The sequence below is a fragment of the Nicotiana sylvestris genome, chromosome 5 (assembly GCF_000393655.2).
Source record: "Nicotiana sylvestris chromosome 5, ASM39365v2, whole genome shotgun sequence".
NCBI lineage: Eukaryota > Viridiplantae > Streptophyta > Magnoliopsida > Solanales > Solanaceae > Nicotiana > Nicotiana sylvestris.
In genome coordinates, this window is record NC_091061.1 from 33,983,320 (window position 1) to 34,003,370 (window position 20,051).

The 20,051-nt window shown below is 38.0% G+C and overlaps 1 protein-coding gene across 1 annotated transcript; it reads right to left on the reverse strand.

Annotated features, from left to right (window-relative positions):
* Positions 1-175: 175 nt before the first annotated feature.
* LOC104232372 (aspartic proteinase 36-like) lies at positions 176-14,660 on the reverse strand. Its single transcript, XM_009785562.2, has 10 exons — positions 13,768-14,660; positions 12,491-12,620; positions 12,128-12,369; positions 11,496-11,714; positions 9,734-9,893; positions 9,539-9,612; positions 3,058-3,148; positions 2,527-2,605; positions 1,158-1,229; positions 176-470 (listed from the first exon to the last, which is right to left on the reverse strand). Exons 1-10 carry the CDS (start codon positions 13,998-14,000, stop codon positions 310-312), a joined length of 1,461 nt encoding a protein of 486 aa, XP_009783864.1. The 5' UTR covers positions 14,001-14,660; the 3' UTR covers positions 176-309.
* Positions 14,661-20,051: the final 5,391 nt, after the last annotated feature.

Here is a 20,051-nt window from a genome sequence, read left to right on the forward strand (position 1 = left end):
ATATATAGTACTTTAGCTACGGATTCATCTGAATAAGAGCCCTCCTCAGAGAGTATTAACTTATAAAACCAGGTTAAATATGTTTACTGTCTATAATAGTCTATGAAACAATACCCAGAGAAGAGATAAATACTTGACCAGCTTCTATATGAATGGTTCTTACATGTTAAACATAGAAGAGAAACTGCTAATGACTGTTTCATCAGAAGTAACCGAGGAAAAGGATTATATGCAATGAAACATGTCGAAACCTTCAAATTTCTGAATATTATGGTACAAAAATGACCACCTGTACAGCTGTTTATGATATCACTTCAACAAATTATACAGGATGGAAATGATTAAAAAAAAGAATGTAAAACCCTTCCTTGAATCCACAATAGAAGATGATGAAATATCGTGAGAAGCCACAGTATACGCGCTTCCAGCACTTCCAGAGCTTTCATATTTGAGTTGGATGGTTGAAGAGCCTGAAATTAACACAGCAAATACTTGAGGAGAAGTCCAATGCTGAAAGAAAAATCTTTCAAGGAAATTATAAACAATGCACTGAGTATAGCATAACATTTCATCGTAATAACATGGAGTCTCTAAACCTGAGAAAATAGAAAGAAAGGAAGGCACTTTATAGCTAATATATGAAGATATTTAAAGGCATTCATGTGCAGTAGAAGATTCTGCAAAATCCAAATAACTATGCAAAACATTGAAACATGAGGAAAGCATCAATATCTTCTTTCATTATAGAGTGCTAGTGAAGAATAGCACAACAACAACAGCAACAACAAAAAACCCAGTGTATCCCACAAATAGGGGGTCTTGGGAGGGTATTATGTACACAACGTTACCCCTACCTTATTCAGGTAGAGAGGTTGTTTCCGGTAGACTCTTGGCTCCAAGCAAGCATGCAAATCACAACAGTATAGAAAAAAAATACAGTAGTGTAAAAGTCAGGAAAGCATTAACAACAACTAGGAAGTAGAGCAACCAAAACACAGGCGAGACACCTAATTCTTAGATAGGAGGGGCGTCTTATGGAATGAAAGGAATGAATTGATTTCCATATGTATGTAGAAGGCTACGAATGATATTGGAAATCGATTCATTTCAATATGGAGTAGACTACAGAAGAATCACAATCAATTAACTATACTCACAGTCGTACTCGATCCAACCAATGGTCTGGTTTTCGATATCATACAGAACTAGCTTGTTTGATAACACAAGATCTGCAACAAAATATTTGTCAAAAAGCTGTCTATCAATAGTTTTATCAACTTAAGTCAATTCTGAAAGCTGCACACTTTTTAATGTAAATTATAATGTGTACGGCGTTAATATTTTTGAAAGATAAAAGAATGGGATTGCAGAAGAACATTGGATGCAAGTGATGAAGCAGAATGTATGGCAGAATTATCATTCAATTCCACTCCAGTCCAGGCCTAGAAAGAGTATTCTTACTGCTACAGCTTCAACTAATATTATGTTTACCTGTACTTTGTGGGAGGTCCTATTACCCATAAATACCACCCGTAGAGCTGGCATGGCATTAACAATGTATGCACGTCCATCTAGCACGTGAGAAGACAAATGCAAGCCAAAATATATAGCCTCTTAACACCATGTGTCCAAGAGATAGGAGCTATTTATTACTCTATTTTAGGCCATTCTCCCAAAATTCTGCTCAAATCTGCCACCTCTCATACCACCCACACCCACGGCTGCCCTACAGCATCCCCTCTATGTATAACCTGCTCAACCATCTTTATCGCCACCGCCACCCTTCTCCAAACTGCTCCCTCCTCCACTGTTTTCTCACTTTGTCCCACAGCCATCTCCCTTCTCTTTCTTGTGGCTTTCTTGGATCTGAACAAATTTCGAAATAACGAAGGAGGCGGCACCCTAGGAGGAGCGGGCGATGCCGGCCACTGGAAATAGAGAGGACGATGTTCTTATTTGATGATTAAGCATAAGGAATGATTACTTACCACATTACGTAGCGCAAGGCTCCCCCACTTGTGCATTGTTAATTAATTAAGTTAATGAGGAACTTTCACGAAAGGTTTCATCAGCTAAAGGGACTTGTTATGCAAATTTTCCCTATCCACAGCATTGACAGAGCGTGGAGGACCTAATAGGCTCTTCAGCAGCCTCCTCTAAGATTTCTCTATCATAGCAAATTGCAATCATCGTTAAACTCCAACACAACAGCTTTACCACAGCTTTAAGCATTTTATCATATTTATAACTTTTAAACTTATTTTGGATTATGCATTCTTATCTATACTGTCTCTAATCCCTCAACATTGCTGCAAGCTTGACCAACAACAAGATTTATTTTGTCCTACATTCATTCATATTCCTGAAATGTCTTATCCAGCTCATGCTTGCTGAAATAAGATTGGATGGAATATCATCGAGCACGGTCAAGCTTAAGTTTCACAAAAATTCTTCGATAAAAATTGCAAGGATTTACTTCAATTTAGATGGTTTCTCTTAAAAGTAAGAGAAGGTGTCAAATGATACCTCCTAACAGAGTTATTGTCATTCCATCCTTTGCCTGCATTCCTCCACTGTCTTGCCAACCAATACACCATCGACTCTCCTGCAAAATTGAGACCAGAGCAAAACTGAGATGAAATTCTCCATGAGGAGAAGGGACATATTTCTCTGCACCCTAACAACACAAGGCCATCTTTTTGGTCCTATCCTCCGGTACGGACAACATACATATAAATGCAGACATATACACCAACAGAAGTGTAGAATAAAACATACACAAATGTATCATATAGACATGAAAGAGACAAATTCCCAGAAAAATAGCTGTGTTGAATCTAACATGATTAACCTAGGAGACAAATCTAAAGGCCTATGCTCGTGAATGTTCAGTCTGGCAATGGAGTGAGAGCTAAAAGAACTGCTATTGTACAACAAGCAAGGGTCCAACAATCAAATTTTAGAATTGAAATTGGAAGTTTTCTTGGGAAAAGGAAAAAATTTCATCTGATTAAATAAAAAAAGAGCTGGAAAAGTTCAGCATACTTAATTACTTACTGTGACTTGGAAAAGATAATCGTGGGGATAAACTGTCAAAGAAAGCGAATCTGCAAAGCGGAATGTTACAACTGGGAATCCATCATCAATCCTGCACCAGCAGAGGAAGAGGAAAGTTAAAAGACATTGAGTTTATATATCATTGCAATTTATATCTGACTCATACTGATTAATTTCTTACAAATCAATACTCTTCCCTATTCCCAATCCCGGTATAAATACACATACTCGTCCTTTATTCCTTCCCAGTCACTCCAAAAACAAATTACTCCGTCCGTCCCAAAAACAATTACAAGATACACAGTACTCTCCAAAAAGTACAAATTACAAAGTATATTTTGGAAGTACTAGGACAGAAAACAAGTTAAGAAACATTAGTATACACATTTTTGTATACTACTGGTTCGCATCTCGGGCCGGTATATCCTTGATCTGTTGGGTCTTTAATTTTCTTTTCGGGACTGGGCTGCTTTGTATCAGTTTGTCTAAACTTTTATCAACACTTTTTATTCTCAGCCATTAGCAAACTGAAATCTGACTCCTCATAAGTTCATATTACATGTATATTATTTTCCATATGGAAGGGAAATAGCAGTGGTACCTTTTATGTTAAGACCTGCTACAGAACTGTTAGTTCAGGTATGCAGGAGCATATATCCTGGCCCTGGAAACTAATATGGAAAACAAAAGCTCCATATAAGGTTGCATGTTTTGAATGCTAAAGAACATCAGTAAATATTGAAAATGTTGGTTTATGTTTAGTTAACAATGACATGCTGAAAATGTTGGTTTATGTTTAGTCAACAATGACATGCCAATTGGAAGAGTTGGTGGAAAGAGTTGGTGTGGATGCTACGAGGAAGCTTCCTCCTTTGATGTCACCCATGACATCAAGAGGAGGTAGTTTGATGTCACCAATGACATCAAGAGGAGGTCTTTACCTCTATAAATAGATGCACTCCTTCACTTGTAGAAATCATCCCAAAATAATACAATACATTGTAGTGAGTAGAGAGTTAAGAGAGAAATTCTCTTAAGTGTAATTGGGAAATCTCCCCTTCCTTTGTTAATATTAAAAAGGGCAATTGTTCTCTGGTGGACGTAAGATTATTTTGATCCGAACCACGTTAAATCTTGTGTTCTTTCTTTTACGTTTCCGCTAACAATTGATATCAGAGCGACATGATTCTTTAACGATCCAAGGAGAAAGAACAAGCAAATATGAGTTCCATGAAGTTTGAAATTGATAGATTCAATGGACGCAACAACTTCAATATCTGGAAGATCCAGATGATGGCGTTACTGCGGAGGGAAGGTTCAATCCATGCTATTGACGGAAAGTATCCTACGGATATATCAGCTCCCGACAAGGAGAAGATTGAAGGGGATGCATTGAGTGCAATCCAACTATCCCTTGCACCTAACGTGCTTTGTGAAGTGAGTACGGGTACCGAAGAGACGGCCAAACAGTTGTGGGAAAAGCTAGAAGGGCTATACCAAGACCGATCAGTGACAACAAGAATGTTGTTACAACGGCGTCTTCACACATTTAAGATGGGGTCAGGTACTTCGTTACAAGATCATTTAGATGCGTTTAATAAACTTGTCATGGACTTACAGATTGCAGGAATTAAAAGGGAGGAGGAGACGCTTGCATGTGCTTTGCTATTTTCATTGACTTCAGGATATCGTGATATTGAGAATTCAATGATGTATAGCAAGGAGCCTATCAAGCTTGAGCAAGTGCGGCAGACACTTAACTCTAGTGATGTGCGGAGGCACATTGAAGGAGATAGAGATGACCAGGCAAGTGGCCTCTTTGTAAGAGGCCGGACTAGCCAACAGGGAAAGACCAAATCAAAGCACAGATCAAAGTCTCGTGTGAACAAGAAGAATACAGAGTGTTGGGGTTGTGGCAAGAAGGGGCACTTTGAACGAGATTGCCCAATGTCAAAGTCCAAGGAAAAGGCGAGTGCATCTACAGTTGAACAGGTACATAATTTTGATAATGATTATGTACTAACAACATCGTGTAATAATAATAGTAGTTATGAAAACAAATGGGTGTTAGACTCTGCTTGTACTCTGCATATGACGTTCCGAAAAGACTGGTTTAGCAGCTACGAGAAAAGTGGAGGAACCGTAGTAATGGGCAATAATGCAACTTGTGCAATAGTTGGCATTGGCTCAGTTCGGGTTCGCTGCCATGATGGAATCGTGAGGACTATTACACAAGTCCGTCATGTTCCTGATCTGAAGAAGAATTTGATCTCCTTGGGTACTCTGGATGAACAAGGCTACAGGTACATGAGCGAAGCAGGAACTATGAAGGTGACTAAAGGTTCTTTAGTCATGCTGAAAGGCAAGCTGGAGAACGGCCTTTACACATTGGCCGGAAGCACCATTGTTGGCTCTGCAAATGCATCTACAGTGCAGTTATCTAATGATGACAAGGCAAGACTATGGCACATGAGACTAGGTCATATGAGCGCACGTGGACTGGAGATGTTGAGCAATCGTAAACTTTTGGAAGGTGAGAAGATCAGCACGCTTGACTTCTGTGAGCACTGCGTTCTAGGGAAGCAGAAGAAGGTCAGCTTCAGCACTGGCAAACACAAGACAAGAGGAGTGCTAGACTACATCCATTCAGATTTATGGGGTCCTTCTAAACTTCCATCGAAGGGCGGAAAGAGGTATCTTCTCATTTTTATTGATGATTTCTCACGAAAGGTTTGGGTGTATTTTTTGAAGGCAAAAAGTGATGCTTTTGAAGCATTTAAAGAGTGGAAGATTTTGATTGAAAATCAAATGGAGCGGAAAATCAAGTATCTTCGCACAGACAATGGCTTGGAGTTTTGCAATGAAGAGTTTAATGAATTCTGCAAGGTTCATGGGATCTCAAGACATAGGACTGTCAGGCATACCCCACAGCAGAATGGAGTTGCCGAGAGAATGAACAGAACTCTTCTTGAAAAGGCTCGTTGTATGCTCCTACAAGCCAAAATGTCCAAAGTATTTTGGGCTGAAGCAGTTCACACTGCTGCTCATATTGTCAATCGATCTCCAGCATCGACAATTGACTTTAAGACTCCGAATGAGGTATGGTCAGGTGAACCCTCTAACTATTCATACTTACGAGTATTTGGGTGTCCAGCTTATTATCACGTTAATGAAGGAAAGCTTGAACCAAGGGCTAAGAAGGCCATATTCGTAGGGTATGTGGATGGAGTAAAAGGGTACAAACTTTGGTGTTTGTCTTTACTCAAATTTATAGTTAGTAGAGATGTCACCTTCGATGAATCCTCTATACTTGATCCCCGTAAAGTTTCCGTGGAGTTTTCAGGAAACAAGAACAACGAGCAGGTGGAGCTTCCGGTGGAGCTTGCCAAGGAAAAGGATCAAGAGACTCAGGTTAAAGATGAGTCAGAAGATGTAGGCGTTGAAGAACTTGCTGTCAATGAACCATACACAATTGCGAAGGGGAGGGAGAAGAGGCAGACACGAGAACCGGAACGCCTTATAAATCAAGCAAACTTGATTGCATATGCGTTCGTAGCTGCACAAGAAGAGATTAAAGATCTGGAGCCCTCCTCGTATATTGAAGCAACTTCTTGCAAGGATGCCGCACAATGGCGGTTAGCCATGACTGAAGAGATGGAGTCTCTTCACAAGAATCAGACATGGGTCTTAGTGAAAAGACAAAAGGGGAAGAGGACAGTTGGATGCAAGTGGGTCTACCGAAAGAAAGAGGGAATTCCTGAAGTGGAAGATGCTAGGTTCAAGGCGAGATTGGTTGCAAAAGGTTTCAGCCAAAAGGAGGGAATTGACTACAATGAGATTTTCTCTCCGGTCGTGAAGCATAGCTCAATTCGCGTGCTACTAGCATTGGTTGCACAATTTGACTTGGAGCTTCAACAGCTTGATGTCAAAACTGCTTTCTTACACGGTGATCTAGAAGAGACAATCTATATGGATCAACCTGAAGGTTTCCTAGCTGAGGGAAAAGAAGATCACGTATGCCAACTAAAGAAGTCTTTGTATGGTTTGAAGCAATCCCCTAGACAGTGGTACAAGAGGTTTGATGCATTCATGACTACACATGAATTCTCAAGGAGTGCATTTGATAGTTGTGTGTATCACAAGAAGATGTCTGGTAACTCAATGATTTATTTACTGTTGTATGTTGATGATATGCTTATTGCTGCTAACAACATTACAGAGATAAATGCTTTGAAGAAACTATTGAGTAAGGAATTTGACATGAAGGATTTAGGAGCTGCAAAGAAAATCCTTGGTATGGAGATTTCAAGAGAAGACGATGTTGTACATCTTTCTCAGAAGAGGTATATTGAAAGGGTTCTCGAGAGATTCAATATGCAAACGTGCAAGCCTGTAAGTACACCATTAGCTCCTCATTTTAAACTTTCAGAGTCACAAATGCCTCAGTCTGAGGATGAGGTGGAGCATATGTCAAAGATTCCTTATGCCAGTGCAGTTGGTAGTATTATGTATGCTATGGTATGCACACGTCCAGATATTGCTCAATCTGTAAGTGTGGTAAGTAGATACATGTCCAACCCAGGAAAGAGGCATTGGGAAGCTGTCAAGTGGATATTGAGATATCTCAAAGGAGCTTCTGGTGTTGGTCTTACCTTTCGAAAAAGTGGTACAGGTATTTCAATTCTCGGTTATGTGGATTCTGACTATGCAGGAGATCTTGACAGAAGAAGGTCCACAACTGGATACATCTTTACCCTCGTTGGCAGTGCCGTCAGTTGGAAGTCGACTTTGCAGTCGATTGTCGCTTTGTCTACGACAGAAGCAGAATACATGGCAGCAGCGGAGGCGGTAAAGGAAGCTATCTGGTTGAAAAGTTTAGTAGCGGAATTGAGTTTGGTTCAGCTGGAATCAACTCTTAGATGTGATAGTCAGAGTGCTATTCATCTAATGAAAAATCAGAGATTTCATGAGCGCACTAAACACATTGATGTCAGATTTCATTTTATTCGAGATGTTATTGATGAGGGAACTATCAAGGTCGTGAAGGTTATCACAGACGATAATGCTGCAGACATGTTGACCAAGATAGTCCCGCTCGCTAAGTTTGCACACTGCAAGGACTTGGCGGGGGTGTGCATCAACTGATGCAACTCCGAAGAGAACAGTTGCTAGGTGGAGGTGGTATGTTCAACAATGGTTTGATTCTTCTTGTTTCTTACAACGGGGTTGCCCAGTAAGCTTAGAAGTTTTGGCCAGAGTTGTTCACACGCTCGAAACGCAAACCAAGGTGGAGATTGAAAATGTTGGTTTATGTTTAGTTAACAATGGCATGCTGAAAATGTTGGTTTATGTTTAGTCAACAATGGCATGCCAATTGGAAGAGTTGGTGGAAAGAGTTGGTGTGGATGCTAGGAGGAAGCTTCCTCCTTTGATGTCACCCATGACATCAAGAGGAGGTAGTTTGATGTCACCAATGACATCAAGAGGAGGTCTTTACCTCTATAAATAGATGCACTCCTTCACTTGTAGAAATCATCCCAAAATAATACAATACATTGTAGTGAGTAGAGAGTTAAGAGAGAAATTCTCTTAAGTGTAATTGGGAAATCTCCCCTTCCTTTGTTAATATTAAAAAGGGCAATTGTTCTCTGGTGGACGTAAGATTATTTTGATCCGAACCACGTTAAATCTTGTGTTCTTTCTTTTACGTTTCCGCTAACAAATATCTTAGGATACAGATGTTTAGGTCAGTTGGCACTTTGGTGCAAAATGGAAGATGTATATGAAGAGAATAGCATGATAGATGTTAATAAAATTCCTTACAGTAGTGATTTTTCTACAGGGCTTTTAGTGATTTTTGTACAGGAACTATCAACTTTTTTTAGGGACCCTTACATCTATGTACAGGGATCTTCAAACCTTTGTAACACAAACACCCAAAACAATCTTATATTAGATAAGCATATATTACCTAAACCTTGTGGGATTGACATCCCGTCATCATTATATAAACTTGAACGACTAGTGTACTTGCTAGTGTATTGATCTTGTTATTGTATATGCTTGAACGACTAGTGTACTTGCTAGTATTGAGTTCATGTCACATAACACTCCCGTAACTCCTCCATTTTGGCACACACACATAAAATTGAATTAGAAAAACTATTACGAGGGAAACAAGAGTAGTTTTATAAATTACATGCCTGCATATATATTAAATTCCCGTCTACCAACTGCAATAAATAGTTTTATAAATGACGTGCCTGCAAATAAAAAAACTCCCTTCTACCAACTGCAATAAATTGCTTTGCAGTCATTTTCACTAGGTCATTAGACAAATGAAGGAACAAGTTCCCTATTATTATCTGCTTCTCCCACTGTTTTCGTGTATATACTCATAGGACAAAAAAAAGATATTACATACCAAGCCTTTAACAGAAAGAAATATGAAACTCACATGAGAGGCCAGAAAAAATCTTACTTCCCGGTGTAGTCAAAGCAGTGGAAACTCTCCTCAACAAGACGAATATTCAACTGTGGTTGCCGTTCCATCAACTATGGCAACAAAGAGAAGGAAGAATCAAGCAGAAAGCTCAAAATTATCCATGCATACATGCAGTGTAAGCTCTCTTAAGGAATAAATTAATTACACTGTTTCTGAAATATCTGAAGTTACCTTGTAGATGAGAGCACTGTAGACCATGTTCGGAAGATATGCTAAGGTTGTGCCACTGTCAATTATTGTCATACTGGATTTCGTGTTGAAGATGGTTGTGGGAATGTCTAGAACTTCACCACCAACCTCAATTCCTTTCATAACAACATTATAATGTGGCCTAAAAAGAAGGCAAATATTTTAGTTAATAGTTCAGAATAGTGTAGTGTAACAAAGGAAACATTTCAAAGGATAACAGTAAATAGGTGAGGCTAAAATCATGTAATCAAAGCAAGAAAAATAAATAACAAAAAATAGACCAGAAGTCACAACTTCAAAACTCAAGCTTGAAACCAAGTAATTAAAAATATGCAGCATCAGCGAGTGAATCGAGAGAGTTTTAAACTCCTTACACTAGGTAGACTTTTTAAAATCCAATAGCAGAGATAGGAGACAATAATCTGCACTGGAAGTACTTTATAATTTCAAAAGTCAATGTTAGATAGTTATGTATAAATAATCCTAGTCCCATATGTAGTAGGAATCGAATATGTCCTAGTCCCATATGTAGTAGGAGTAGAATATGTATTATATATAGAATTCAGTGTATCATTGTTATTCAATAATAGATTTTTCCGCTTTGCATTCTCACAGTCAACATATATATTCTAGTCTCATCTTAGTGCCTTATGGGCGCTAACTTAGCTATTCGCTACCAAGGTGCAATGCCAGCTCTAACATTGTCTCTATTACAAGGTTGTAACTACAGTACAACCATACATGACCCTTCTTTTCCCTTGTTTCCAATAACTATAGTATTTTCTTTGTCCCTAATATAAAAGTTTATTTTATCATACTAGACTGTCTCAGTCCTCCTTCCTGAAAAGAAAGCTTAAATGAAAGCCACTTGACTCTTAATACATCACTTTTTATTCCATTCTATAGAAAACATTACATCTATGAATCCTAAAAATATCATTCTTGGAAACAGTAATACTATCAATTCATCCGACAGCCTTCAGCTATTACAGAACTTTTAGCAAAAACTTTGCTTCCGTTGGATAGTCTTAATTTGAACCTTATGGTCCCTCTCTGCTTTTCATCCTAAAAAGTCTTTATTTTCAATTTTTTCTCAAGCCTATATTGATCTTGATTCAATATTAAGGCAATCTCCATAGTGAACTCCCTTTAACCCAAGAATTTCTTAACTTTTTCAGTCCTAAATGTAATCTATTTGAGAACTAGAAGCTGCTGCAAAATCTGTCCTGCACTAATTAATTTTGTCTAGTTTTTATATTTGTAGACCACCTATTAAAAGGGAGACTAGTAGAGCAAGAATCCAACTAAGATGCCATATTGTGGATGAAGGTCCATATCACTGAACCAGGGGGATGCAAATATCAACACAAACAGATGCATTATAACATTTTGCATTAAATGTTTGAGCAATTGTCCATTTACCATATTTATTTATTTACCAGAGACATGTTTGAGAAATTTTGCATAAAAAATCAACACAAATAGATGCATTATTTATTTATTGATAAACGAAAAATCCCTGAGGACCAGTGGCGTGCAGTTTGAAACTCGGTAGATAATGGGTCTGCCTCTTTACTCTTCTCCCCTTAAGACTTTTGTCTACGGTAGAATTTGAACTAGCGGCGTGCGCCTAACCCACAATTAATGTAATGCGCTCTCACCACCAGATCAAAGCTCAGGGGGCCATTTACCATCTTTATTTATTTTTTAAGAAACAAGGGGTTCTGATAGTAAAAATACTTACAAATCGGGGACTAGTGGAGTTGAATTTACTTTTGGCTGAACTACTTGTCCAATGGTAAATATGCCACCTCCATTCTTTCCATCTAGGCAATGTGCAAATATTTTCTTCACCTTCCCGGCTGCAGCTAGCTGCGAAATAACTGATGAACTTGCTTGTCCAAAACCAAGTATTCCATCAACTGCTTGACTAGGATTACTTAGTTCTTGTCTAGACGAGCACCTGCGTTGGATAAAAAAGATGTGAGCTACCACATGTCATTTAGAGATAAATTACCTGCCTGAACAGACTACATTATATTGCAATCTTGAGTAGCATCAATTACATCTTATGGAGAAGTTCAAATAAATTGAGAAGTGCGGCATGGAACTTGGTGAAGTAAAACAGAGACTACACAGAGAGAGTTGACACTTAGTAAAGCTTATAAACACCAGATTAATGTATTGAATTACAGATCAAAATTATATTAGTCATCCAAGTTTATCAGTTAATTTATTCAGCAAAAATAGGCATAGGAAATTTTTAATCACAAGGATTAGCAACTTATATGTTAGTCATCCAAGTTGATCAGTTATTTGCTCATCAACAATAGGATTATTTTAATCATATTTTAATCAGAAGGGTTAGAAGATTACCCAAATGCTATAGACCCGTTCATAGATGTTGTTTTTAGGTCTCCTGACACTTGATCAAACCGAATATCATCCTTTACAAAGAATCCTGAGGTTGAGCTTCCATCTCCATAACTAACCTGATAATCACATGGCATTCCCACCTTGCAATCCGAGTAGGGAGTATTAAGCATGCAAAACTCTTCGTCACAAGAAACAGATTTTGCAGTTGTAGAGGCCTTCAAGTCATATGACGCCAAGTCTATCTGTAAGGTAATAAATCAATTGAATAAGTACATGACATGTGTCTATGAATAACAGAACTAGCATCCATTATCTGCACTAAGAAAGAGAAGTATAACACATAAATTGGAAGAAGAATCATACCCCGAGATCGCTTTTTGTAGGACATCCCTCACAGCCAGCACAGTTCACCCATAAAATGTCACTGCCAGTATCAACCTGGACATGATATTCCTTCGAAGGCGTTCCAATTGATAACTTAGTGTAATAGAGCCTGCATCATTTATATATAAGGAAAATGCATAAACACAATGGCAAAGGATAATATGAGCATTCATCATTTCTCCACCACCACCACAATATGAAGTCATGCCCTGCATGTCCCCAGCAATTTTTGTTTATATATTTAATTTTTGGAGGTGAAGTTGGGTGAAGGGGGGCTGCATTTTGAACAACAAACCTTTAAAACTTATTGTGGTAAACAACTACCAATCACTGAGCTAGACAAAGAAGCAATGATATCAGTTAGTCATAATGTTGAGAAACAAAGCTGCATACTTTCTAAAAACTTCAACACCCTGTCCCCCTCTTAAGAAAGAATGAATACAAGAAACACCTACTATCACTATCAAATTATCAACAATCAAACCTTAAACTGTTTTAACACGTTAGATAATGGAAAAACATAGTAATTGAGAGAAGCTAATATGATAGAGAAAACATCTAATCAAAGATTGATTTTTTTTTTGATAACCGAGAAATCCCCGAGTGCAAGTGGAGCATGGTCCGAACCTCGGTGGATAATGGACTCGCCCCTCTGCTCTTCTCCACTTAAATCAAAAATTGAAATTTGAAGTCTATATCAAACGTCCCAACACAGAGAGAGTATGAATTATCAAAAACCTATGCAAAGGAGACAACTTTTCATACAACAACAACAACATCTAGGACTCAATTCTGAGTAAGAAATTTTCACTTAGCTAAAGCTATCCGGACGTTCTTTTCATGTGAATATTTTTAATTGGGTTTAAACTTTAAAGGAAACAACTTTCTGTACATAAAAAAAAAACTTGCAGACACGGTGGCGGAGCCAGGAATTCTATTAAGGCGGTTCCAAAATATGCCACAATGCATCTTCGTCACTACACTAAAAGCTTCACTTATATCAAGGGGATTCAAAAACTTATATTCATACAAAACACTACTCTACTTGCATGGTATAATTTTAAGGACGAGGGGATTCAATAGAACCCCTTCCTTATATGTGGCTCCGCCACTGCCAAGACATGATAAATTAGGAGACAGAGAGAGTAGTAATTATGAAAAACCTAATACATAAACAAAATGCAGACATATAACATGTAGTATATAAATTGCCCAAAAAAACAATTGGAAAAAAAAAACAGAGAAGGGGAACTAACGCGGCATCAGTGGGAGAGCCATTGCCACCCAATTTGAATTCAACGGAGGTGAGCATTCTGCCGTGACGGCGGCTATCATGCGCTTTAAGATCATTCAAAATCGACCCTTTATTACGCCCACCATATTTATGCTTCACATTGAACACCAAATTTTCACCCTTCACAGCTACTACCAAAACCAACAACGAAAATATCAAACACCCATTTCTCCTTCGATCCATTTTCTTCCCCATTTATGCAACATTCACACAAACCCACATCTCAAATTGATGTGATGTGTATCCGTTGATTTTGAATCTTGAGAAGGAAGAGAAAAGTAAGGAATTCTCAATTTTCCTTACATTACTCTTGAAGAAAAATGTAGCAAGAAAAGAAAATTTAATTTTTTTTTCTTTCTCTCTCGAGCGTGACCAGAGAGAGAGAGAGAGATCGAGAGGAAAGAGACAAGTGGATTGATCATAATTTGGTAAACGGAAGAAACGTTCTGCCCGAAAATGAAGGAAAGCTACGAGGGGAAGTTTTTCTCTAAGAAGAATTTTCATGCAAATACGTTATTTCATGCTCCGCGTTTTGGGAAAATGTTCAAATTTGAACTTGTACTAGTTTTAGAAATTATTTAATTTTTTCCTTGGTAAAAAAATTTAGTCCATTATTCTTACCATTAATGGAGCTCCAACATAAAATGGGTGAATTTCACATATTCAAATTCTTCGATAAAAATGATTCGAAATTACTACTAGTCTACTACAATTGATTATGGCTTAAAATAACCCTCAAGCTGGTGTCATGATAGGGATAAAGGGATTGAGACTTTCAACCGTAAAACTTGAGCAATTTCGATAGTATATGCCAAAATTTGATCATCTTATTTAAAAGATTTTTTCATTTTTTATAGGACAATAATAATATTCAAGAAATTAAATAATTCTTTATTGCAGTTTTAAGAAATTTTTAATGATAAATATTGTGATTTATATATTTAACATATAGTTGTCAAATATATTACTTTTATTGCTAAAAATCATTTATAATTTGAATCAAGACGGAAATATTTTAACCTAATATTGTATGGACTACCGTCCATACAATATTACTTTCTCCATGTGCTTCTCGTACATGGACGAATCAAAAGATGAAAATATTTTTAATGTGAGATTAGTTTTTCATGAGACGGCTTTTCTTATAACTCTACTGTAACAAACCCCAGTGAAAGACATGCTGGACAAAAGCGAAGTAACAGAGTAGTGCACCCTCCAAAATACCTGAAAGAATTTGTGGTCCCCAAAAAGGACTAGGCTGCTAGTACATTGAGAGATAAGGCCACAATAGAGCAAACACCTGAGGAAGACACTCCTATAAAAATTCAGAAGGAGCTAGCAATTAGGGTAGATAATTGAGTCTTGTCTTTTATCTTCAATTTTTAGTTATAGCTAGTTCTGGAACCTCCCTCCTTCTGCAATTTTTTTGTTTTCTCTTTCAATTTTGATGTTTTCAGTCGAGGATTAAGAGTGAATCTTTGGTTCTTGTAATCCTTTGATTTGAGTTAATACAAGTTTGTTCCATTTGGTGCTCTCGTTGAACCTCTTCTCCAAATGGGTGATCCTCTGATGACTCGATTGAAATCTTTAAACAACGACGTAGCTCAGATTAAGGACCAACTAGCTCTACACTCCCAGAATTTCGACGCCATCTCTCCTGCGTTGTCTGAGATGCAGGGTCAATTACATATTCTAACTGCCGGGAAACAACATCAACCCATTCCAACCACATCAAAGAACCCTAGCCCTTCCCTGTTAGGAAGCGTGTCAAGCTAATAGAAGGAAAAGAATATTTAAGAGAGAAAAGCAATAAATTTCACAAGACAAGACAAGATTTACGTGGTTCGGCAATTTTTACCTACTCCACGGCCGCACAAAGAATAACTCTTATTAATTGAAGACAGAAAGAAGAAGTTTTGGGATGATCTACAAATGAAAATGTAGACCCCTATTTATAGGCATTTGAATGCCCTGCCAAGGTAAGCGCGTACATCATAAGAATACTGAGGTAAGCGCTTACATCACAAGAATGTCGAGGTAAGCGCTTACATCACAAGAATGCTGAGGTAAGCGCTTACATCATATTTTCATCTCTTTTTGATTTTTCTTTCTTTTGTTTTGTCTACTTTCATATACAACAATATGTTTGCTCCTATCAATCTCCCCCTCAAACCTATGTTACATCAAGAAAGAATTTTTTTTTGCTATTCTCTGGTGGTGCCTTCACGCTATTAGTCTTGAAGGCTAACTGAGGCAGTGCACAACCTCAGTTTGTCAACACCGACAACTTTGATCAACATGTCTGACGGGTTCTTTGATCTTGGTATCTTCTGCAGGAAAAGAGTTCCTTCATTTATCAACTCTCGGATATGATGATACCATAACTGGATATGCTTCGATCTTGCATGAAACACTGGATTCTTGGCAAGATGAATTGCACTCTAGCTATTGCTGAAAAGCTCACAATTGTCTTGCTCTTTACCTATCTCTTTAAGAAAATTCTTGAGCCAAATCATCTCTTTTCTGGCTTCTGAGATTTCCATGTACTCCGCTTTAGTGGTAGATAGAGCAACACTTTTCTGAAGTCTGGACATCCAACTAACATCAATACCACCCAAGGTGAACACGTAGCGCGTGGTACTTTTTCGACTATCCAGATCGCCGCCTAAATTTGCATCAGCAAAACCTTATAAGATAATATTGCTCTTTTTAAAACAAAGTGCCATACCTGAGGTGCCTTTGAGATATCGCAATATCCATTTTACACCTTCCCAATGCTCTTATCCTGGATCTGACATATATCTACTGACAACTCTAACTACATGAGTTATGTTAGGTCTAGTGCAAACCATAGCATACATCAAACTTTCTACTGCTGAAGCATGCGTAACTTTGGACATGTACTTCCTTTCTTCATCTGTCTTAGGTGATTGGTCCTTTGACAGATTTAGATGGCTTCCGAGTGGAGTGCTTCTGGTCTTTGCATCATGAAGACTGAACCTGCTTAGTACCTTCTGTATGTACTTTTCTTGAGACAACTTTAAGGTTCCTTCCGACCTGTTTCTGCTAATCCCCATCCGAAGCATTTGCTTAGCTGCTCCTAAGTCTTTCATATCAAACTCCTCCGCCAGTTGTTACTTAACCAAATTGATCTCATTTATGCTAGATCCTGCAATTAGCATATCATCAACGTACAATAGTAAAATGATATAGGATTCATCAAGATTTTTGATATAACAACAATGGTCCATCTCATATCGTGTGAAACCATTTTTATGCATGAATCCATAAAATGTCTTGTACCATTATTGGGGAGCTTGTTTTAAACCATACAAACTCTTCTTCAACTTACACACAAGGTTTTCTTTACCAGAAACTTGAAAACCTTCAGGTTGCTTCATGTAGTGGCTTCTTCAAGGTCACCATGCAAGAAAGCAATTTTAACATCTAGCTGCTCTAAATGCATATTTTCTACAGCTACGATACTTAGCACCAACCTGATAGTAGTTAATTTGACTACATGAGAGAGGTTCTCAGTGTAGTCAATTCCTTCCTTCTGTTGAAAGCCTTTTACTACTAATCGTGCTTTGTATCTCTTCTTACCATCATGCTCTTCCTTGACTCTGTACACCCACTTGTTCTGCAATGCCTTCTTTCCTTTTGGTAACTCCGTAAGTATCCATGTTTTATTCTTTTGAAGAGAATTCATCTCTTCTTTCATGGCTAGCTTCCACTTATCAGAGTCTATCACCTGCATTGCTTCAAAAAAATGCTCTGGTTCTCCAGCATCAGTTAGAAGTAAATAGTGAAGAGAGAGAGAGTTAACCTATCTGGAGCATTCGTGACTCTTTTAAATCTCCTCAATGTAGGTTCATGAGTAACTGAATCCGAATTTGATTCAGGTCCTAATTCCAGATTTGGTTCTGCATTTGATTCTATCTCTGGTTCCGGTTCTGGTTCTGATCCAGGTTTAGCTTCTAGTTCTTCTTTAAATTCGGCTTCTAGTTCTTCATCTTCAATTTCAGAATCAACTGTAATCCCTCTAGCCACTTCATTTTCTGAGATTTCTTCTAACTCAACTGTTTTAGACATTGTCTGTTTGCTGGTGTTGGTTGGTTCTACTTCAAGCTTGTCCTTGTACATCACATTTTCATTAAATGTGACATTCTTGTGTCTTAGGATCTTTCTATTTTGATCATCCCAAAACCGATAACCACAATTATCATCACCATAGCCAATAAAGAAACATTTTTTAGCTTTAGGATCAAGTTTATCTCTATCATTAGAGTTTACATGCACATAAGCAACACAACCAAAAATATTCAGATGTGAGAGAGTTACCTCCTTTCTTGTCCATACCTCCTCAGGAATTTTAAAATTCAGCGGTACAGAGGGTCCCCTATTTATGAGGTAAGCTGCCGTGTTAACAACCTCGGCCCAAAAATACTTCGGCAATCCAGAATGTATTCTCATACTTCTGGCTCGTTCATTCAGGGTTCTGTTCATCCTCTCAGCAACACCATTTTGTTCCGGTGTTCTAGGAACTGTCTTGATCATTCTGATCCCATTCTCTGAGCAAAATGCTTTGAACTCTTGGCTATCATACTCTCCTCCATTGTCAGACTTCAAACATTTTAACTTTATACTTGTCTGATTTTCAACTTCAGCTTTCCATCTTTTAAAGGTAACAAACACATCAGATTTATTTTTCAGAAGATAAACCCATACCTTTCTTGTGGAATCATCAATGAAGGTGACATAATAGCGTGAGCCTCCTAGAGAAGTTACAGGAGCTAGTCCCCACACATCTGTATGCACTAGTTCCAGCTTCTCTTTCTTTGGCGTCCTTCCCACCTTTGAGAAACTAACTCTCTTTTGTTTCCCGTAAATGCAATCTTCGCACAAACCTAATTCAACATGTTTTAGGTTTGGCAACTTTTCTTTGGATGCCAAAAGCTTCATTCCCTTCTCACTCGTATGCCCGAGCCTCCAGTGCCACAATGTTGTATCATGACCATGATCAACTGTTGCTATAGTATCTCTCTGTATTGCAGTTGCATACAATGTTCCCCTTTTGAAGCCTCATGCCACAACCAAATTTCCTTTGGTTATCTTCCACAATCCGTTGCCGAATGTTGTTATATATCCTTCATTGTCAATCTGACCCATAGATATCAGATTTTTCTTGAGGCCAGGAACATGTCGTACATTTTGCAATTTCCATAGCGTTCCTTGTGAAGTCTTTATACGAACTTCATCTTTTCTGGCAATGCCGAAAGGTTCGCCGTTTGCGAGATAAACTTTCCCAAATTTTCCAGCAATATAATTATGCAATAATTCTTTGCATGATGCAGAGTGAAAGGATGCACCTGAGTCCAGAATCCAAGATTCGACTGGATTGTCTGTACAACAAATTAGTGCACCATCGACTTGTTCAGCAATTACATTTGCTAAATTTTCTTCCTTTTTCTTCTTGGTTCTCTACATTGACTATTGTAGTGACCCTTTTTATCGCAATTCCAACAAGTAATGTTCTTACGATTTTTGGATTATTCTTTTCTCCTTGACTTTGATCTGCCACGACCATAACTTTGTCCTCTTTGGTTGCTTCTCCCCCTGCTTTCGGTATTAAAAGCAGATCCTGGGGAATCACTTGATTTTTTTCGGCGAATATCTTCACTTAGAACCAAGTCTCTAATATCATTCAATTTGAGTTTGGTACTTCCTGATGAACTGCTAACTGCAGTTACTGTTGCGGACCAACTCTCCGATAGAGATGATAGTAGAATCAACGCCCTGATTTCGTCATCAATTGTTATACAGAACTCAACTGAGTTAATATTATATTAAACTCATTGATATGTTCCGTGACTGATCCACCTTCTGTCATCTTTAAGTTGAACAATCGACACATCAAATAGACTTTATTTGAAGCAGATGACTTCTCGTACATATTTGATAACGCCTTCATCAGGCCTGCAATGGTTTTCTCGTTAATGATGTTAAACGCCATATTTCGTGTTAGCGTAAACCGAATCACACCAAGAGCTTGGCGATCTAATAGATCCCAATCCGCTTTAGCCATAGTCTCTGGTTTCACCTGGGTCAGAGGTAATTGTAATTTTTTTTGTACAAATAATCCTCTATTTGCATTTTCCAGAATCCAAAATCTTTGCCATTCCAAAATCTTTGTCATTAAACTTGTCAATCTTAACCTTCCCTTCTTCCGATGCCATTTTTCACAAA

Excerpts from the sequence above, each read along its gene's own strand:
- LOC104232372 (XM_009785562.2), bottom strand. The coding sequence starts at position 14,000 with ATGGGGAAGAAAATGGATCGAAGGAGAAATGGGTGTTTGATATTTTCG. Across the intron at positions 9,894-11,495 it reads ACTCCACTAGTCCCCGATTT|GCCACATTATAATGTTGTTA; the intron begins GTAAGTATTTTT and ends CCTTCTTTTTAG. Across the intron at positions 471-1,157 it reads TGGTTGGATCGAGTACGACT|GCTCTTCAACCATCCAACTC; the intron begins GTGAGTATAGTT and ends TGTTAATTTCAG.